This window comes from Morus notabilis, unplaced genomic scaffold (assembly GCF_000414095.1).
Source record: "Morus notabilis unplaced genomic scaffold, ASM41409v2 Scaffold929, whole genome shotgun sequence".
Taxonomy (NCBI): domain Eukaryota; kingdom Viridiplantae; phylum Streptophyta; class Magnoliopsida; order Rosales; family Moraceae; genus Morus; species Morus notabilis.
The window spans coordinates 164,904-179,973 of NW_010356876.1; the positions used below are offsets into that span (position 1 = coordinate 164,904).

General features: G+C 36.9%; 2 protein-coding genes across 2 annotated transcripts in view; one reads left to right on the forward strand and one right to left on the reverse strand.

Moving 5' to 3' along the window:
• Positions 1–2,506, reverse strand: part of LOC21390807 (TMV resistance protein N) — a 9,492-nt gene extending 6,986 nt beyond the window's left edge. Inside the window, exons 1-3 of the mRNA XM_024163135.1 lie at positions 2,424–2,506; positions 1,902–2,018; positions 1,670–1,850 (exon numbers count right to left, since the gene is read on the reverse strand). Of these exons, the coding sequence (XP_024018903.1) occupies positions 1,670–1,850; positions 1,902–2,018; positions 2,424–2,506 (381 nt within the window). The remainder of the gene's footprint in view (positions 1–1,669; positions 1,851–1,901; positions 2,019–2,423) is intronic.
• An 8,048-nt stretch (positions 2,507–10,554) lies between these two features.
• LOC21390809 (probable glutathione S-transferase) lies at positions 10,555–12,222 on the forward strand. Its single transcript, XM_010088858.2, has 3 exons — positions 10,555–10,816; positions 10,933–11,279; positions 11,651–12,222. The coding sequence occupies exons 2-3, from the start codon at positions 10,962–10,964 to the stop codon at positions 11,993–11,995; spliced, it is 663 nt and encodes a 220-aa protein (XP_010087160.1). The 5' UTR covers positions 10,555–10,816; positions 10,933–10,961; the 3' UTR covers positions 11,996–12,222.
• The last annotated feature ends 2,848 nt before the right edge of the window (positions 12,223–15,070 follow it).

A 15,070-nucleotide genomic window follows, 5' to 3' on the forward strand; every position in this document is an offset into this window, starting at 1 on the left:
GAGCACTCGGGCCCATCAGTAAGAAAGATAAGATAAGATAATAAGACTATAATAAGACATCATAATTAAGCATAATCAGCTCATGCATATTTATTCATGTGAACTTACAGTTATTTTGTGAGAGATAGTTCCTACTTGCTGAGCGAAAGCTCAATCAGATATGTTCATGCTGTAGGTAAGAAATATATCAGCAATTCTTGAAGGGTAGTGGCGAGCGGCAGGCGAATGGTGGAGATGGGAATGGATACCGCTCACAGTTAAATCTTTCGTAGTAAGTTTAAGTAAAATCATGTATATGTATATATGATTCAAAGGTTTCAAGCATGTATATTTGAAAAGTATATGTACATATGTATGTTAAGAAAACTGAGGTTGTAGCTAACAACCCAGTCTTGAGTATTTAAGTTTTAGAACGTTGCAACAGTGCATGCAACAAATAAACGAATTTTAAACATGACGATATAAATGATTGATTTTAAAAGAACTTTAAGATGTACTTAATTTTAAGATTTCACACGAAGTCTGTTTTAAAGTCAAATCAGATGGTCATATTGAATTGGCTAGTTTTAAAAAGGCTTTTAAAGGGTGTTTGAAACAAATGTTCAAATGCTGCTCAGTTTGAAGGATATATCTAGAAGGTTTTATCTTAGTTGAAATTAAGAAAAGCTTTAAGAAATTTAGTGATTCATTCATTTGAAATTATTGTTACGAATTATGAAATTATTCCTTCTAATATAAAAAAAAAATGTTCCGCAAATTTAAGAAATCTCAGTAAGTACAAGTTAAAAAGTAAGCTACGGTGGCGGCCTCATAGGAGGGTTGTCACAGTACCGTGGACCAAGCTGGGCGGTATTGTGGATCAAGATGAGCCGTGCCATGAGCCTTGAATGAGCTAGCCCATTCAAGGTCCATCTTGGCCCATCATGGGTTTAGATGGGCTAGCCCATCTAAACATGCAATTTTCAATTTTTTATTTTTATTTTTAAATTTTGAATTTTTAAACAAGTTAACAAATATAAAAGTTTTAATATTCAATGAAAACATGAAAAGAGATATTATTTTTACGATTGCCTCATTAAATATAAACCTCTCTAAGGAAAATCCTGTGGGACAAAACTTTGGTAAGGAAAAAAGAGAACAGTCAGAATAATTATACATAAGATGTTTAAAAAATTACTAAAAAAAAAGAAAAAAAACATGAAGATATTATGGGCCTAGATGGGCCGGCCCATTATGGGCCTAGACGGGTCGGGCGGGTCAGCCCAAGCCCGGCCTGGCACATGATTTTTCATGGGCCGATATATGTTGACTCAGCACAGCCCACCAATATTTATGGGCTGGGCCATACCTTGAATAGTGACGGGCCGTGCCAGCCCGGCCCGTCACTATGTCAGGATGGGCCTGGGCCTGCCCACAGTCCCCGGCCTATTGTTGCATCTCTATCCTTTTTGACAGCATTACATCATCGGTTGTGGGAAACTTTCTCTTAAAAGCATTCAAATTAAAGAGCCGAAGAGCTTAAGTTCATATTTCTTATCTGCTCTATCTCTAAGCACTTGTGCATCTCTTGTTGTTATAATAATTCTACTTCCGGGCCAAACCAGTGGTGATCTTCGGCTAAAACTTCTAATTGCTCTAGATCATCGATGTCATCAAGAATAATACATACCTTTTTACGGCCAAGTCTTTCCTTTTCCTCCAATAACTCGGAAAATAGTTTTGTTTGCAAATAGTGTAGTCCTTGATGCTTTCCGGACTCTTCTCTAATGTTATCAAGAAAGCAGAAGCCTTGAAACGTAGAGGATAGTCGTTTAAATATAACACGAGCAAGGGTTGTTTTCCCCAAATGCCTATAATGCGAACATTTGATAACTCATTAATGCATAACAGTTGTTACGTACATTTCCTCAATGCTCTTGTTAATTCCAATCAGATCTTTGAAATCATCACTTGATGACATACCATTCAGTTTCAACAAAATGTCTTTCACATTTGCCTCAACAAACTCTGAATCGGTTCTGGCATATATGAAGGACACTGGTGCAATATCATAAAAATACGAGTTTCAATTAAATTATAAAGAAATTCTGCTATATTTTATCTTTCTTGCGCATGTATACCAGTGTCCTGGATTTAGTCGTAAACTTTGACTCAGTTATTTGTATGTACCATGCATGTTTCCTAATAGATCTTGAATAATTAAAGCTTACGACTAAATCCAAGACCAACTAATTGATTAACAGATAATTACATTCTATCTAGGGGCTCCTAACCACAATGTTATTCGTTAATAAAAGTAGCATTCCACGTAAATTACAGATTTTGATCTAATAAGAAATTTCATAGAAATCCTTGTATAACTTGTAACAACTAATGAAAGAAATATTTGATCAACGGAAAAAAAAAATGGCAAGCATAAGTACCCGTAGGTCCGTGAATCCCATCCTGCTATGTTGGCTACTTCTGTCAAAGCTGCTCTCCATTCTCTCCTTGTAACGTTCTTCATGTTTTGCAAAAGCTGCTTCGTAAGAATTGAGTTGTTTTCGTACATGTGATCGATCTATATCATAAAAAACAGGTACACTAATCTGTTCATGTTCTTTCTTGCAGTTGAGAATACACAGCACTTCGTCCAAACACCACGATCAAAAAGCATAGTTTTCAGAGAAAATGATGTTGAAATATTTTTATGTGGACTTCTATAATCATAATAATTCGCTCTGTAATTAATTAAGCATCTTATGGACAACTATGTTAAATATTGGTCAATAATGGGATGGACACTTGTTTTATTAACTCACTTAAGGTATATGAACTCTCTTTATCTCATAATATTTGGTCAGCCCATTGGACCAAATACCCTCTCCATTGAATATTGCTTAAAGCCCTTAGGCCTATCTGGTTATATAATTAGCCACCCTTTTATTTTTTGGTGGGCTTGTGCGTAGGGCTTTTGGGGGTGTGGCCGACCGAACAAAGAGAGGGAGAGATAGGGAGGAGCTCAATGCTCCTCTTGCCGTATTAACGGAAAGAATATTTTTTCTTTATTATAATTATCTTTTCCTTTATTGTAATTATTTTTATTAATTTTAGGATTCTTTCTCATTCATGTAATTAGTTTCCTTTTCCTTTCCCGTTTGCTTTCCTCATTATTTTGGTTGTATAAATCATTCTTGTATTCTTTCATTATGAATATACAGAAAATTCTACCAAAAGTCTGTCTTCTTCTCTTCTTTTCTTTCATAGAATTTTACATTGTATCAGATCCTTGAGGTTCTATATCAATTTCCGCTGCAGCTATGGGAGAAGAGAAATCACAGAAGATGATGGATGACTTTTCAGACCCTCTTCTGCTTCATCACTCCGATCATCCCGGCCTTGTTCTCGTGTCCAAAGTTCTTGAAGGCGACAACTACGGACAATGGAGCCGTGCCATGAGACTTGCTTTGAGTGCAAAGAACAAGCTTGGATTTATCAATGGAGATTTGGAGAAGCCGACATCTACCGACACCAAGTTTCCGCTATGGGAACGATGCAACAATATGGTACTATCTTGGATCCTTAACTCTGTCAATACTAACATTGCTGGGAGTATTATATATGCAGAATCTGCAAAGGATGTTTGGAATGATCTCTATGATAGATTCTCACAAGGGAATGACTCCCGGATTTATCAAATCCGCCAAGAGATCGTCGAACTACGACATGGACATCAATCCGTCTCTATTTACTATACCAAGATGAAAGCCCTTTAGGATGAATTGGCTTCATATCATGATCCAATTTCTTGTACTTGTGGAGGCATCAAGTTTTTGGTTGAACGAGAAGAAAAGGAATGGGTCATGCAATTCTTAATGGGATTGAATGATTCTTTTTTGACGATACGTGGTTCAATCCTCACGATGAGTCCTCTCCCCGACACAAGAAAGGTACATGTCCTTATTTTACAACAAGAAAGACAAGCGGATGTTGTTATCAAGCGAGACAATGGAGGGTCACATGCCAACTACCAATCCGTGACTTCTTCCAACTCTACCAACCGGGTGGCTACTAGTGGAAAGAAACCGCCTTACCATTGCACTCATTGTGATATGGATGGACACTCCATCGAACGATGTTTCTTTCTCCATGGATTTCCTCCCGGACACAAATTTCATGGGAAAAATGTCAAACCAAAGAAGAAGGCAGCCCACAATGCGCAGGCCATCGCTAATGAAGCCACAAGCACTCAGGAAAGCAAAGTAGCCACTTTCACACCCGATAAGTATGAACGCCTTATGAGCCTTCTTCGATAAAATACCGGTAACACCTAACCTTTTGCTAATACCACAGGTATACATTCATCCCCTACTCATCAATGGATAATAGACAGTGGAGCCACTGACCATATTTCTAAATATCCCCCTGCACATAACAAAACCAACACTAAACACCATCCTTTTGTTGAACTACCTAATGGAGGGAAGGCCAAAATTAATTCCATAGGTTCCATTCGTGTTACTGATAATATGACTCTTGATGATGTGCTATTTGTGCCTGAATTTAAAGTCAATTTGCTTTCTATCAGTAAACTTACAAAGGCCTTAGGTTGTAATATGACATTTTATCATGATTTTTGTGTGGTGCAGGATTTAACTATGAAGAAGACGATTGGACGGCGTAGGCAGAATAATGGTTTATACTTCCTCTCCATCGATCGTTATCCTCCCCTAGCCAACACCACCAACTGTAAATCCAACCTTTGGCACAATCAACTTGGGCACCCATCATTCCTTCCATTTCGTTTATTATCTAAAAGCAATCCAGCTATTTCTTTTGATTCGCATTTCTTTTGTGACATTTGTCCTTTGGCTAAACAAACTCGGTTATCACATTCCAATAGTACTATTTCTAGCATTGCACCTTTTGATTTGATTCATTGTGACATTTAGGGGCCACACAGAATACACTCTTATTTTGGTGCTAAATATTTCTTGACTATTGTGGATGATTTTTCCCGATTTACTTGCCTATATTTCATGCGTTATAAATCTGAAACACAATCTCTTTTACGTAATTTCTTTGCTTGGGTCAAAACACAATATGATCGTACTATAAAAAGTCTTCGTTCCGATAATGGGGGGTTTGGTTGGAATTTCATTCTTTACAACCATTTATTAATGACAATGGCATTGATTTCACACATTCTTGCACATCCACACCTCAACAAAATGGGGTTGTGGAGCGTAAGCATCACCATTTGTTAAACATAGCTCGAGCCCTTTGGTTTCAAGCTAATCTGCCACTAAAATTTTGGACAGAACATGTTCAAACAACATGTTACCTCATCAACCGATTACCCACACCACTTATCTCTAATAAAACTCTATATGAAATACTATACCAAAAACCTCCTTCTTATTCACATATTCGAGTCTATGGGTGCCTTTGGTTTGCCACGAACCTTACTACTACTCACAAATTTGACACACGAGCAAGAAAATGTGTTTTTCTGGGGTATCCTAAAGGACAAAAGGGGTATCGAGTCTATGATTTAATTGACAAAAGATTTTTTGTCTCTCATGATGTTGTTTTTCATGAAGACTTTTTTCCTTATTCTACCTTACCACAAAATGACTGCACCACAATCACTGTACCAATCTTACCTCTACCTCTCGACACACCCTTTGACCTATCATCCACCATCATAAACCCAAAAATCCCAGAAATTCCACAAAATCCACTTCCAGACCTTAGCGCTGTGGCACCTCCTACTCCAAGCCATGACGCTGACTCTCTAGCCCAACCCATTATAGAAACCATACTCAATGCTATGGTGCCCACTGCTTCAAGTCACGGTAATGACCTTCATCCCAGCACCTCCATCCGACGCTCCACCCGTCAAAGTCGACCACCCTCTCACCTAAAATATTACCATATAAACCATGTTCTGACTGCACCGAACACGGCTCTTCAGATTAAATCCTTGACTCACCATCCTTTATCAAGGTATGTGTCATATTCTAACCTTTCATTTGCTTATCGTAAGTTTTCCTACACTATCTCTCACTTAGTCGAACCAGAATCTTATGAGCAGGCTTGTCAGGATCCTAAATGGGGTTGAAGCAATGCAATCCGAGATACATGCTCTTGAAGCCAACAAAACATGGTCCCTTATCCCCTTACCTCCTGGTCATCATCCCATTGGATGGAAATGGGTTTACAAGATCAAGTATCATTCTAATGGCATAGTGGAACGATACAAAGCTCTCCTCGTTGCAAAAGGCTTTACCCAACGAGAAGGCATTGATTACACTGTGACCTTTGCCCCGGTCGCCAAGCTCACTACTCTTTGGTGCCTCTTAGCCATTGCTTCTACTCGTAGGTTCAAAATGCTTTCCTTCATGGTGATCTCACTGAAGAAGTCTATATGCATCCACCTCCTGGTTTTCGTTGGTAGGGGGAGACTCTTGTATGCCGACTTCACAAATCTCTATATGGTCTCAAATAGGCTTCACGATCATGGTTTCACAAGTTTCTCACAGCCATCACCAAGTTTGGTTTTCAGCAATCTAGAGCTGATTATTCTCTTTTCACCAAGGTGTGTGGAACTTCTATTATAGCCATGTTGCTTTATGTGGATGACACGATTATCACAGGAGATGATGGGGATGCAATCAAAGAAGTCAAGAACTTCCTTGGAACCTGTTTTAAACTCAAAGATCTTGGGTCACTTAAATACTTTCTTGGTGTTGAAGTGGCTCGATCTTAAGCGGGTATATCCATCAATAAACGGAAATACACGCTTGATATTCTCAAGGAAGCAGGTTTACTTGGGGCAAAACCGGCTAAGTTTTCCATGGAGCAAAACTTGAAACTTAGTCCTACCGATGGCGAGTTGCTTAAGGACCCTACTCATTATCGGCGGTTAGTTGGGAAATTAATTTATCTCACCATCACTCGACTAGAGATCACTTTCACAGTTAATATGCTAAGTCAATTCATGCAGATGCCTAGGCGACCTCATTTAGATTCTGTTTATCGTTTATTATGTTACTTGAAAGGCTCTCTGGGACAAAGATTACTTTTTCCTTCTAAGAACAATATGAAGTTGGCAGGTTTTTGTGATGCGGATTGGGCTAGATGTATTACTACATGACGATCAGTGATCGGATATTGTGTTTTTCTAGGGAAAGCACTCATTTCCTGGAAAAGCAAAAGACAAACTACAGTGTCCAAATCTTCGGCTGAGGCTGAGTATAGGTCAATGGCTTCCATTACTTGTGAGTTGACTTGGTTACGATACTTACTACATGATCTGCAGATTGATCATAGACTACCTGCCACTTTGTATTGCGACAACCAAGTAGCTATGCACATTGCTGCTAATCTGGTGTTTCATGAGAGGACAAAACATATTGAGATCGACTGCCATGTTGTACGGGAACAGATTGAAAGGGGAGAAATCAAGACGGCATATGTGCCAACCGGAAATCAAGTGGCCGATATCTTCACCAAAGCATTGGGACAAGTGTCTTTTCATTCACTACTTCACAAGTTGGGCATTCACAACATACATGCTCCAACTTGAGGGGGAGTATTAACGGAAAGAATATTTTTTCTTTATTATAATTATCTTTTCTTTTATTGTAATTATTTGTATTAATTTTTAGGATTCTTTCTCATTCATGTAATTAGTTTCCTTTTCCTTTCCCGTTTGCTTTCCTCATTACTTTGGTTGTATAAGTCATTCTTGTATTCTTTCATTATGAATATACAGAAAATTCTACCAAAAGTCTTTCTTCTTCTCTTCTTTTCTTTCATAGAATTTTACATGCCGTTCTTCTTCCATTTGCAGGTCCTCCACTCCGGCCGGCCATCAACATTTTCTGGCGACCATGAACGGCTTGTCTCCGATGCCCACCGGAGGAAGAAGTAACATTTTGTATGCCTAAATTCCAAATAAGTTTATATGGCATTTTCGGATTTTTGGCTAGATTATTGTTTTTGATCCTATTTAGATTGTGTTTAGGTCATTTAAATCTAGCAAATGATTATTGAAATCCTTGACCCCTCTATCGCTTTGATAAGTGTGGGTGAAATTTCATCCCCCTTCGAAAGTCTATGATATATGTAGGTCTCGATATTCCTTTGAATCAATTTGGCAAGAAGATGGCTTGTAAATTTGGCACGAGTAAGAAATACGACATGTTTTGCTGGAGTGGACATCGAAGAAGAAGAAGAAGCCATAATTGACACCCAGCAAATCTAGCTAGCTGGGAAGCAAAATTAACAAGCCAAAGCCTCGTTATCAGCTTGATTAATCTCCGTATGCTTTCGGAATGTGCTACACTATGTTCGTAGTTAAAAACCAACAAGCTTAAAGAGCAGAAATTAAAGGTTTGGAATTGCTGAAGCTACTACCTTGTCCTTCACTCACATTTCCTGAAAGGAAAAAAGTGTGAGACTTCACCATCAAGGGGAACCCACCGCCCAAATACCTGCCACTTAATTTGACTTGAAGGCATCAACTTTTTCACTAGAGTGCCCCGAAGAAAAAAAACAAAACATATGTTAGTGCTCAAAAAGTACCAGAGGAATCAGAGCCAAAAAAAAAAATAAAAAGGCAGATAAATTGCAATGTCGCACCTTTTATCTTTTGTTGTAGAGGGTGATTTCTATAATTGAATTTATATGAGGCCAATGACTGAATTCGGACCAAACAGTAAATTAATGTCGCGTACCAGATAATAAATGTGAGAAAAAGTAAATAAGAGACAAAGACACCAAAAATTTATAGTGGTTTCCCGAGGAATCCAAGTGTGTCCACTGTAGGGTCTTCAGTGATGATTCCACTAATATCGATGAAAGTACAATATGATTGAGAGAGAAGCAGGAAGAGAAGAGAGGAGAACGATGGAAAACAACAATAATTTGGGTAAAATAAAGCCTATATCCATAGAAAGTGCTCTGTATGCCATGGAATGCGTGAAGAACACTACTAAAGGCTAGGGTTTGTAGGCGTGCAAGTGCTCTGGGTGTGAATATTCGTGAATCCGGGTTCATATGGGCGTGAATTAATCCCCTTTTATAGGCTTGGTGGCTAAATCTCTTATGCTTGAATTCTGATAGGAGATATCCTATAAATAAGCGTGAAGTTTGAATATTTGAATTAGGACTGAGATAATTCCTTTTATAGAGGAGATATCCGTGTTTAAATGAGATTCCCTAAAATTTAGGGAGATAATCTCGTGCGCAATCTGGTCCTTATCTAGTAACTTGGCCACCAAGTCACCCAAGCAATTTGGGTAGCTCACCGGACAAGCTATTGGTCTGTCGAGTGGCGGCCTGAGAGCTATTCGAAGCTCGTAGTTTGATTCTGATGTGCTGGAGTCGTTCTTCTAGGTCATTCTTTGATGTGGGAAGTCTTGGATTGGATAAATGGCTTGTTGTCGCCTGGAGACTTGTTTGATGACCTGTTGGGTAGGCGAGTTGTCGGGAACTCCCGGTTGACTCTATAGGCCGATTTTATGATGAGCCCTCATTTTTCGAGGAATGCGATGACATGTGGATGGTGAGAAATGAGATGCGAAATTTGACCTCAACAATTGTTAAGCTTCATTTTGCCCCAAAAATATCAAGAAAAGAAACACAATAAAGAACAAACACGGTTTGAACATATCCTATGACAATAAGAACTATTTTCTTCATCAATCAAGCACAAACAGATCATTAAGTATTCAGCACTCCCTCCCACCAACAAAATCCTAATCTTATCTTTACCTTCACGCAATCAAATTCACTATATGTTCTCATCCATCAAACGCATCAAAGAAAACAAAAACTGAGGAACTTTAATAGAAACTTAAATTGGCCAATAACAGAAAGAAACCTTTTATAGCCTTTTGGGAAAATAGAATCATTATTTGGTTTGGAGCAACTAAAGAAGCTAGAAACAACGAATCAGAGAGAACACAAACCAAACAATCACTAGTTTTTACCGTAATCAGACTAAAAAAAAAAAGAGTAATCTTAAGTTAACAATATTTCCCTCTTAAGGAAAGTGAAAATCAATCCCATATCAATTTAACACGAGCCTTCACTCTTGCTGCATTTTGGTCTGCGTGTATCAAAATTATTGGAAAAATGCATAGTGATGTATCCCAAAAATTCTCATATGATAAAACTTAGACAATTGAAAGGAGAGAGAGCGAGAGAGCAACGAGGGGGGCTGAGAAACCCGAAATATTTCCCTCAGTTAAATTTTATTTTCCTCACATTTTTTCTTATAAAAATAAAATCCTCTATTTACTTTATAAGTTCTCTTCCACTTTTTTTTTTTTTTTTTAAATTATTTCTTTTCCACCCTTATGTTGGTACGAAAACTTTTTCCTCAACCGAGTGGTCCATATGTGTTTGTCGTATTTGGTTTATTATTATTATTATTATTATTTGGTTATTAAATTTAGGGACCATAAATATATAGATTGGACAGTTGATAAAACTGGTCCCAGAAGGATGGCCTATGCAATTTAAATGTTAGAAGCAATAATAGATAGATGGTCCGATATTATATTACAACCGCAGATGGGATTAGACCAATAAAATATCATCTATATCCGCAAGGAATATCTTTTAGGATTATCATCTTCTTTCGCATTAATTTCTAAATACACATCGCATTCCCACCAGATAAACTCTTTTAGGAATATCTTCTTCTTTCTCCATGTTAAAGGAAATAGGATATTCATATTAGCATGCTAAGACCCAAAAACCTGATAAATGACGTCATCGTGAATTAGCAAAAATTAATGGAAGAAGGGGAAAAAGAAAAAAGGTATAGAATCATTCTTTTACAAACAATCATAGTTTCATCATTTGTGACCCTATAAATAGACACAGAAGTTGGTTTTATCTACTAACTTGTTTCATTTTTTAATTAATTTGATTCAGATTTTGATCTTCTTGTGGAAAAAGTTGCAATGGCGGATGAGGAGGTGATTCTGTTGGATTTCTGGGGAAGCATGTTTGGAATGAGGGTTAGAATAGCTTTGGCTGAGAAGGGAATCAAGTACGAGTACAAGGAAGAGGATCTGTGGAACAAGAGCACTCTTCTTGTTGAGATGAACCCCATTCACAAGAGGATCCCGGTTCTCATCCACAACGGAAAATCCATTTGCGAGTCCCTCATCATTGTCCAGTACGTCGATGAGGTTTGGCATGGCAAAGCTCCATTGCTTCCTTCTGATCCTTATCAAAGAGCTCATGCCAGGTTTTGGGCTGACGTTGTTGATGACAAGGTAATTGATCAATCTTTTCTTCTTCTTTTTTTCTTTTCTTTTTTTTTTTCAACTTGGGTGTCGATCTTGAAACTTAGGCTAACTGCATTTTCTTAGCTTTGCTGGTTTGGTTCTTTCATGGTTTTGTATTGGGTTATGGTTTTTTCTTCTCTCAGTTGAGATTTTCAATATATGCATTTTTATTTCAAGAGGCCGGAGATTTTTAAAGTGGGAGGGAATACGTAGAAAATCTGTTTGGTAGGGAAAAGAAATAGCCAGCCAAATAGAAAACGCAGATAAACTCGAAACAATTAACGATACATTAGATGAACTTGAAAGTTGAAATGTTATTAGAATAGTGATGCATTTAAGATTAAAAAAAAAAAACGCAGATGTATGATGCTGGGAAAAATGTTTGGGCCACAAAAGGAGAAGACCAAGAGGCAGCCAACAAGGTATTCTTTGATACCTTGAAGCTGTTGGAAGCAGAGCTTGGAGACAAACCCTACTTTGGAGGAGACAGCTTCGGGTTTGTCGACGTTGCCCTCATTCCGTACTACTCCTGGTTCCATGCATACGAGACATTCGGCAACTTCAGCATCGAGGCCGAGTGCCCCAAGCTCATAGCGTGGGCCAAGAGGTGCACGGAGAAGGAGAGCGTCTCCAAGTCTCTTGCTGATGAGAATAAGATCTGCGAGTTTGTTTCCCAATTGAGGAACAAGTTTGGCATCGAGTAGATCTAGAAAGAGAGATAGAAACATCTCTATTGGGATATCTGTGTTGATCTCTTTTGTCCATCCATGGAACTAGCTTGCTAGATATAATTGCTTTGGAGTACACTTTGGTGTGTCGTACATATGATTGATGAATAATCCTTTGGTAGAGGCTATATTGCTCAAATGTCCTTCGATGAAGTGAAAAAGTTGGTTCCTTATTTGAATAATATATATTTGATCTTTTGAAATGTTTAGTGTTACTAATTTTAATTATTTTAATATGTAACATGCTCTTAATTTGATTCCTTATGATATCCTTCCCATTATAAATAAAATACTAGTATTTAGTTTGTTGTGTACTTTTAACATCTTCAATTTCTAATTTTTTTCTTACAAAACGTTTCTATATATGTGGTTGTTCAAGACTTCATAAGAGAAAAAAGAAAAATGGCCAAAAAGAGATGATATATATAAGGATTATTATCACTATTAACTCCTAAATTTTAAGTTCTTCTTAGTTTACCCCTTAAACTTTAAAAACCCTCATTTTGTCACCTAAATTTTGATTTGTTCTCACTTAACTCCTTATGTTACAATTTTTGTTAAAATCAGATGGAAAAAAGGAGATTTAAGTATTATAACATGGTTCTTACATATTTTATCTAATAGAAATTTGAACATAAATATCACGTGATTGTATTATTCTTTTTTTCTATTAATTTTTAACAAAAATTATAATAAAAGTGATTAAATAGGAATAATTTAAAATTTAAAAAATAAAATGACGATTTTTAAAGTTAAGAAGGTAAACTAACAATAACTTTAAAGTTCAAATAATCCTATATATAAACAAAAAAAGATTTTTTCGGTCAATGACGTACACATTGGGGTACGATTAAAAGCAAAAGATATAGCCTGCCCTAAGAGTCTATCCTTCTTAATCTTAAATTTTGACAATCCTACCATGGGAGTGGAAGATCCTTAGGAATTTCCCTCTCCAGTATGATTTATTTCTTTTTTTTTCTTTTCTTCTGTTTTTTATTTTTAGTATTCTTCATAATAAATAAAATTAATTGTTCACTTAGATATTATATTGGGTTGTTAAGTTTGGTTTATTTGAGTTTTAGAGACGTTTGGTTCATGAATTAGAATCATGTGATTAAAATCATTTTCAATTTACGTGTATTTTTTGTGAGAGAAAATACTATAACGAATGATGAACCATGATTCAAATCATAATTTAAATCCTCCAATCAAATGTCTTAATCTCGTGAGGAGAATTTTGTTTAGGTTTTATTAATTTTTGTGTGTATTTATGATCCCTTTAGGATGAAGAGGTCAGAATGCCAACCCATGTGGTCCTTGAAAGCGAACCTACTGGCGTGGGATTGCAAGAAAAGTAGGTGTCCTTTAATCTGCCTTGACCAATAGGACAAATAAAATGTAACTCCAGAGCAAGTCACTGGCACCAAACTTTTTGTCTTCCACATCATTACTCACACATGCAGCCCAAATAATCCTCGTTGCGTTTGTATTAAGTTGCATAGGGTGCAACCCCACCGTGATGAAGAAGCAATGAAATAAATGATGGAAGAGCAAGCGAAGAACGTTGTGGTGTTTCTTTAAGAGGACAATCTCATCCGATCCAAAGATGAAAACTGCAAAAAATCAAGGGACGTACTAATAATATATGGTTTTTGGAAGTATCATTGTTGGTCCCTGAAGTATTAATATTGTACCGACTTAGCGCCAAAGATTAACCCTAGTGAGGAAAAAAAATCAATACTATTAAAGCAATCTATCTAGAAAATAATTTGAGAATCAAAGTAGTACAATATTCATAGTTAATAGACAAAAGTGCTAATATAATATATATTATCTTTATCCGAAATCCGAAATCCGGGTGTTGTGCGTATTACTGATGGCATTATGTGTAGATAGAGAAACTTGAAAATAATTCCCTAACACTAAACATAGTTTAATAACAATTATTATAATAATAATAATGCTCAGTAGACAAGTGAGTGGGCCTTTTTTCCTACTCGTCTGTTTTGCAAAGGGAGATTTTTATAACTACCCATTAAAATGGTATAACAAATTATTATTAACCCTTAAACATTATTCTTTTTATTTTTATCCCTTTAGAATAGATCTAGTCAAACATTAATCAAAGGCATAAAATATAAATTACCAAAATACCCTCAAAGTAAATTGATAATTTACAAAATGCTTGGTGCCTCTGTCTAGTAACTTTTCCAGCGATCGCCGGTGACTTTTCCAGCGGCTTTTCCGGCGATTGTCTGGAGTTTTTCTGGCGACCCTCCAAGTGGCTTTTCCGGCGACCCTCTGACGGCCGGCCATAGTCTATCAGGTTATGACCCATAGTTTGTCATACTATAACTCATAATCTAGTAGGTTACGTTAGAACCAACCATAGTTTGTCAAACTATAATCCATAGTCTGTCAGATTATAACTCATAGTCTCTCATGCTATGATCCATAAACTGTCAAACTATTACCCATAGTTTGATAGGCAATGACCCGTAGCCTGTCAGGTTACATGGCGGGTCTCCAGTCACTGGCCGATCATAGTTTGTCAGACTATGATCCATAGTTTGTCAGACTATAACTTATAGTCTAACATGTTAATGTCTTTTGCTTGCCATAGTGTGTCAGTGTGTCAGACTATGACCTATAGTCTATTGAACTATAATCCATGGTCTTACAAGTTACGCCGACCGCCGGTCTCCGGGCGCTGGCGCCAATCATAGTCTATCACATTGTGATCCATAGTCTGACACATTACGCCGGCATCTATTATCTCTGCTATCAACCATAGTCTGTTAGACTATAAACCATAATTTGCCAGACTATATTCTCCAGAAATTTTAACCTTCAAACAAACAGACTACAAAAAAAAAAGAACAAAAAACCGATAAACAAAAATAAAATATCAAAAGAGCAAAAGTTTCTGAATGCAATATAAAATGCCAAACGAACAAAAAAAAAGTTCAGAATGTCAAATGATGCATTATAATTAGTCATGTAACAAAGAAATAGCTTGACTTAGAAACTCTCGTGGGCTTAAAATCAAAC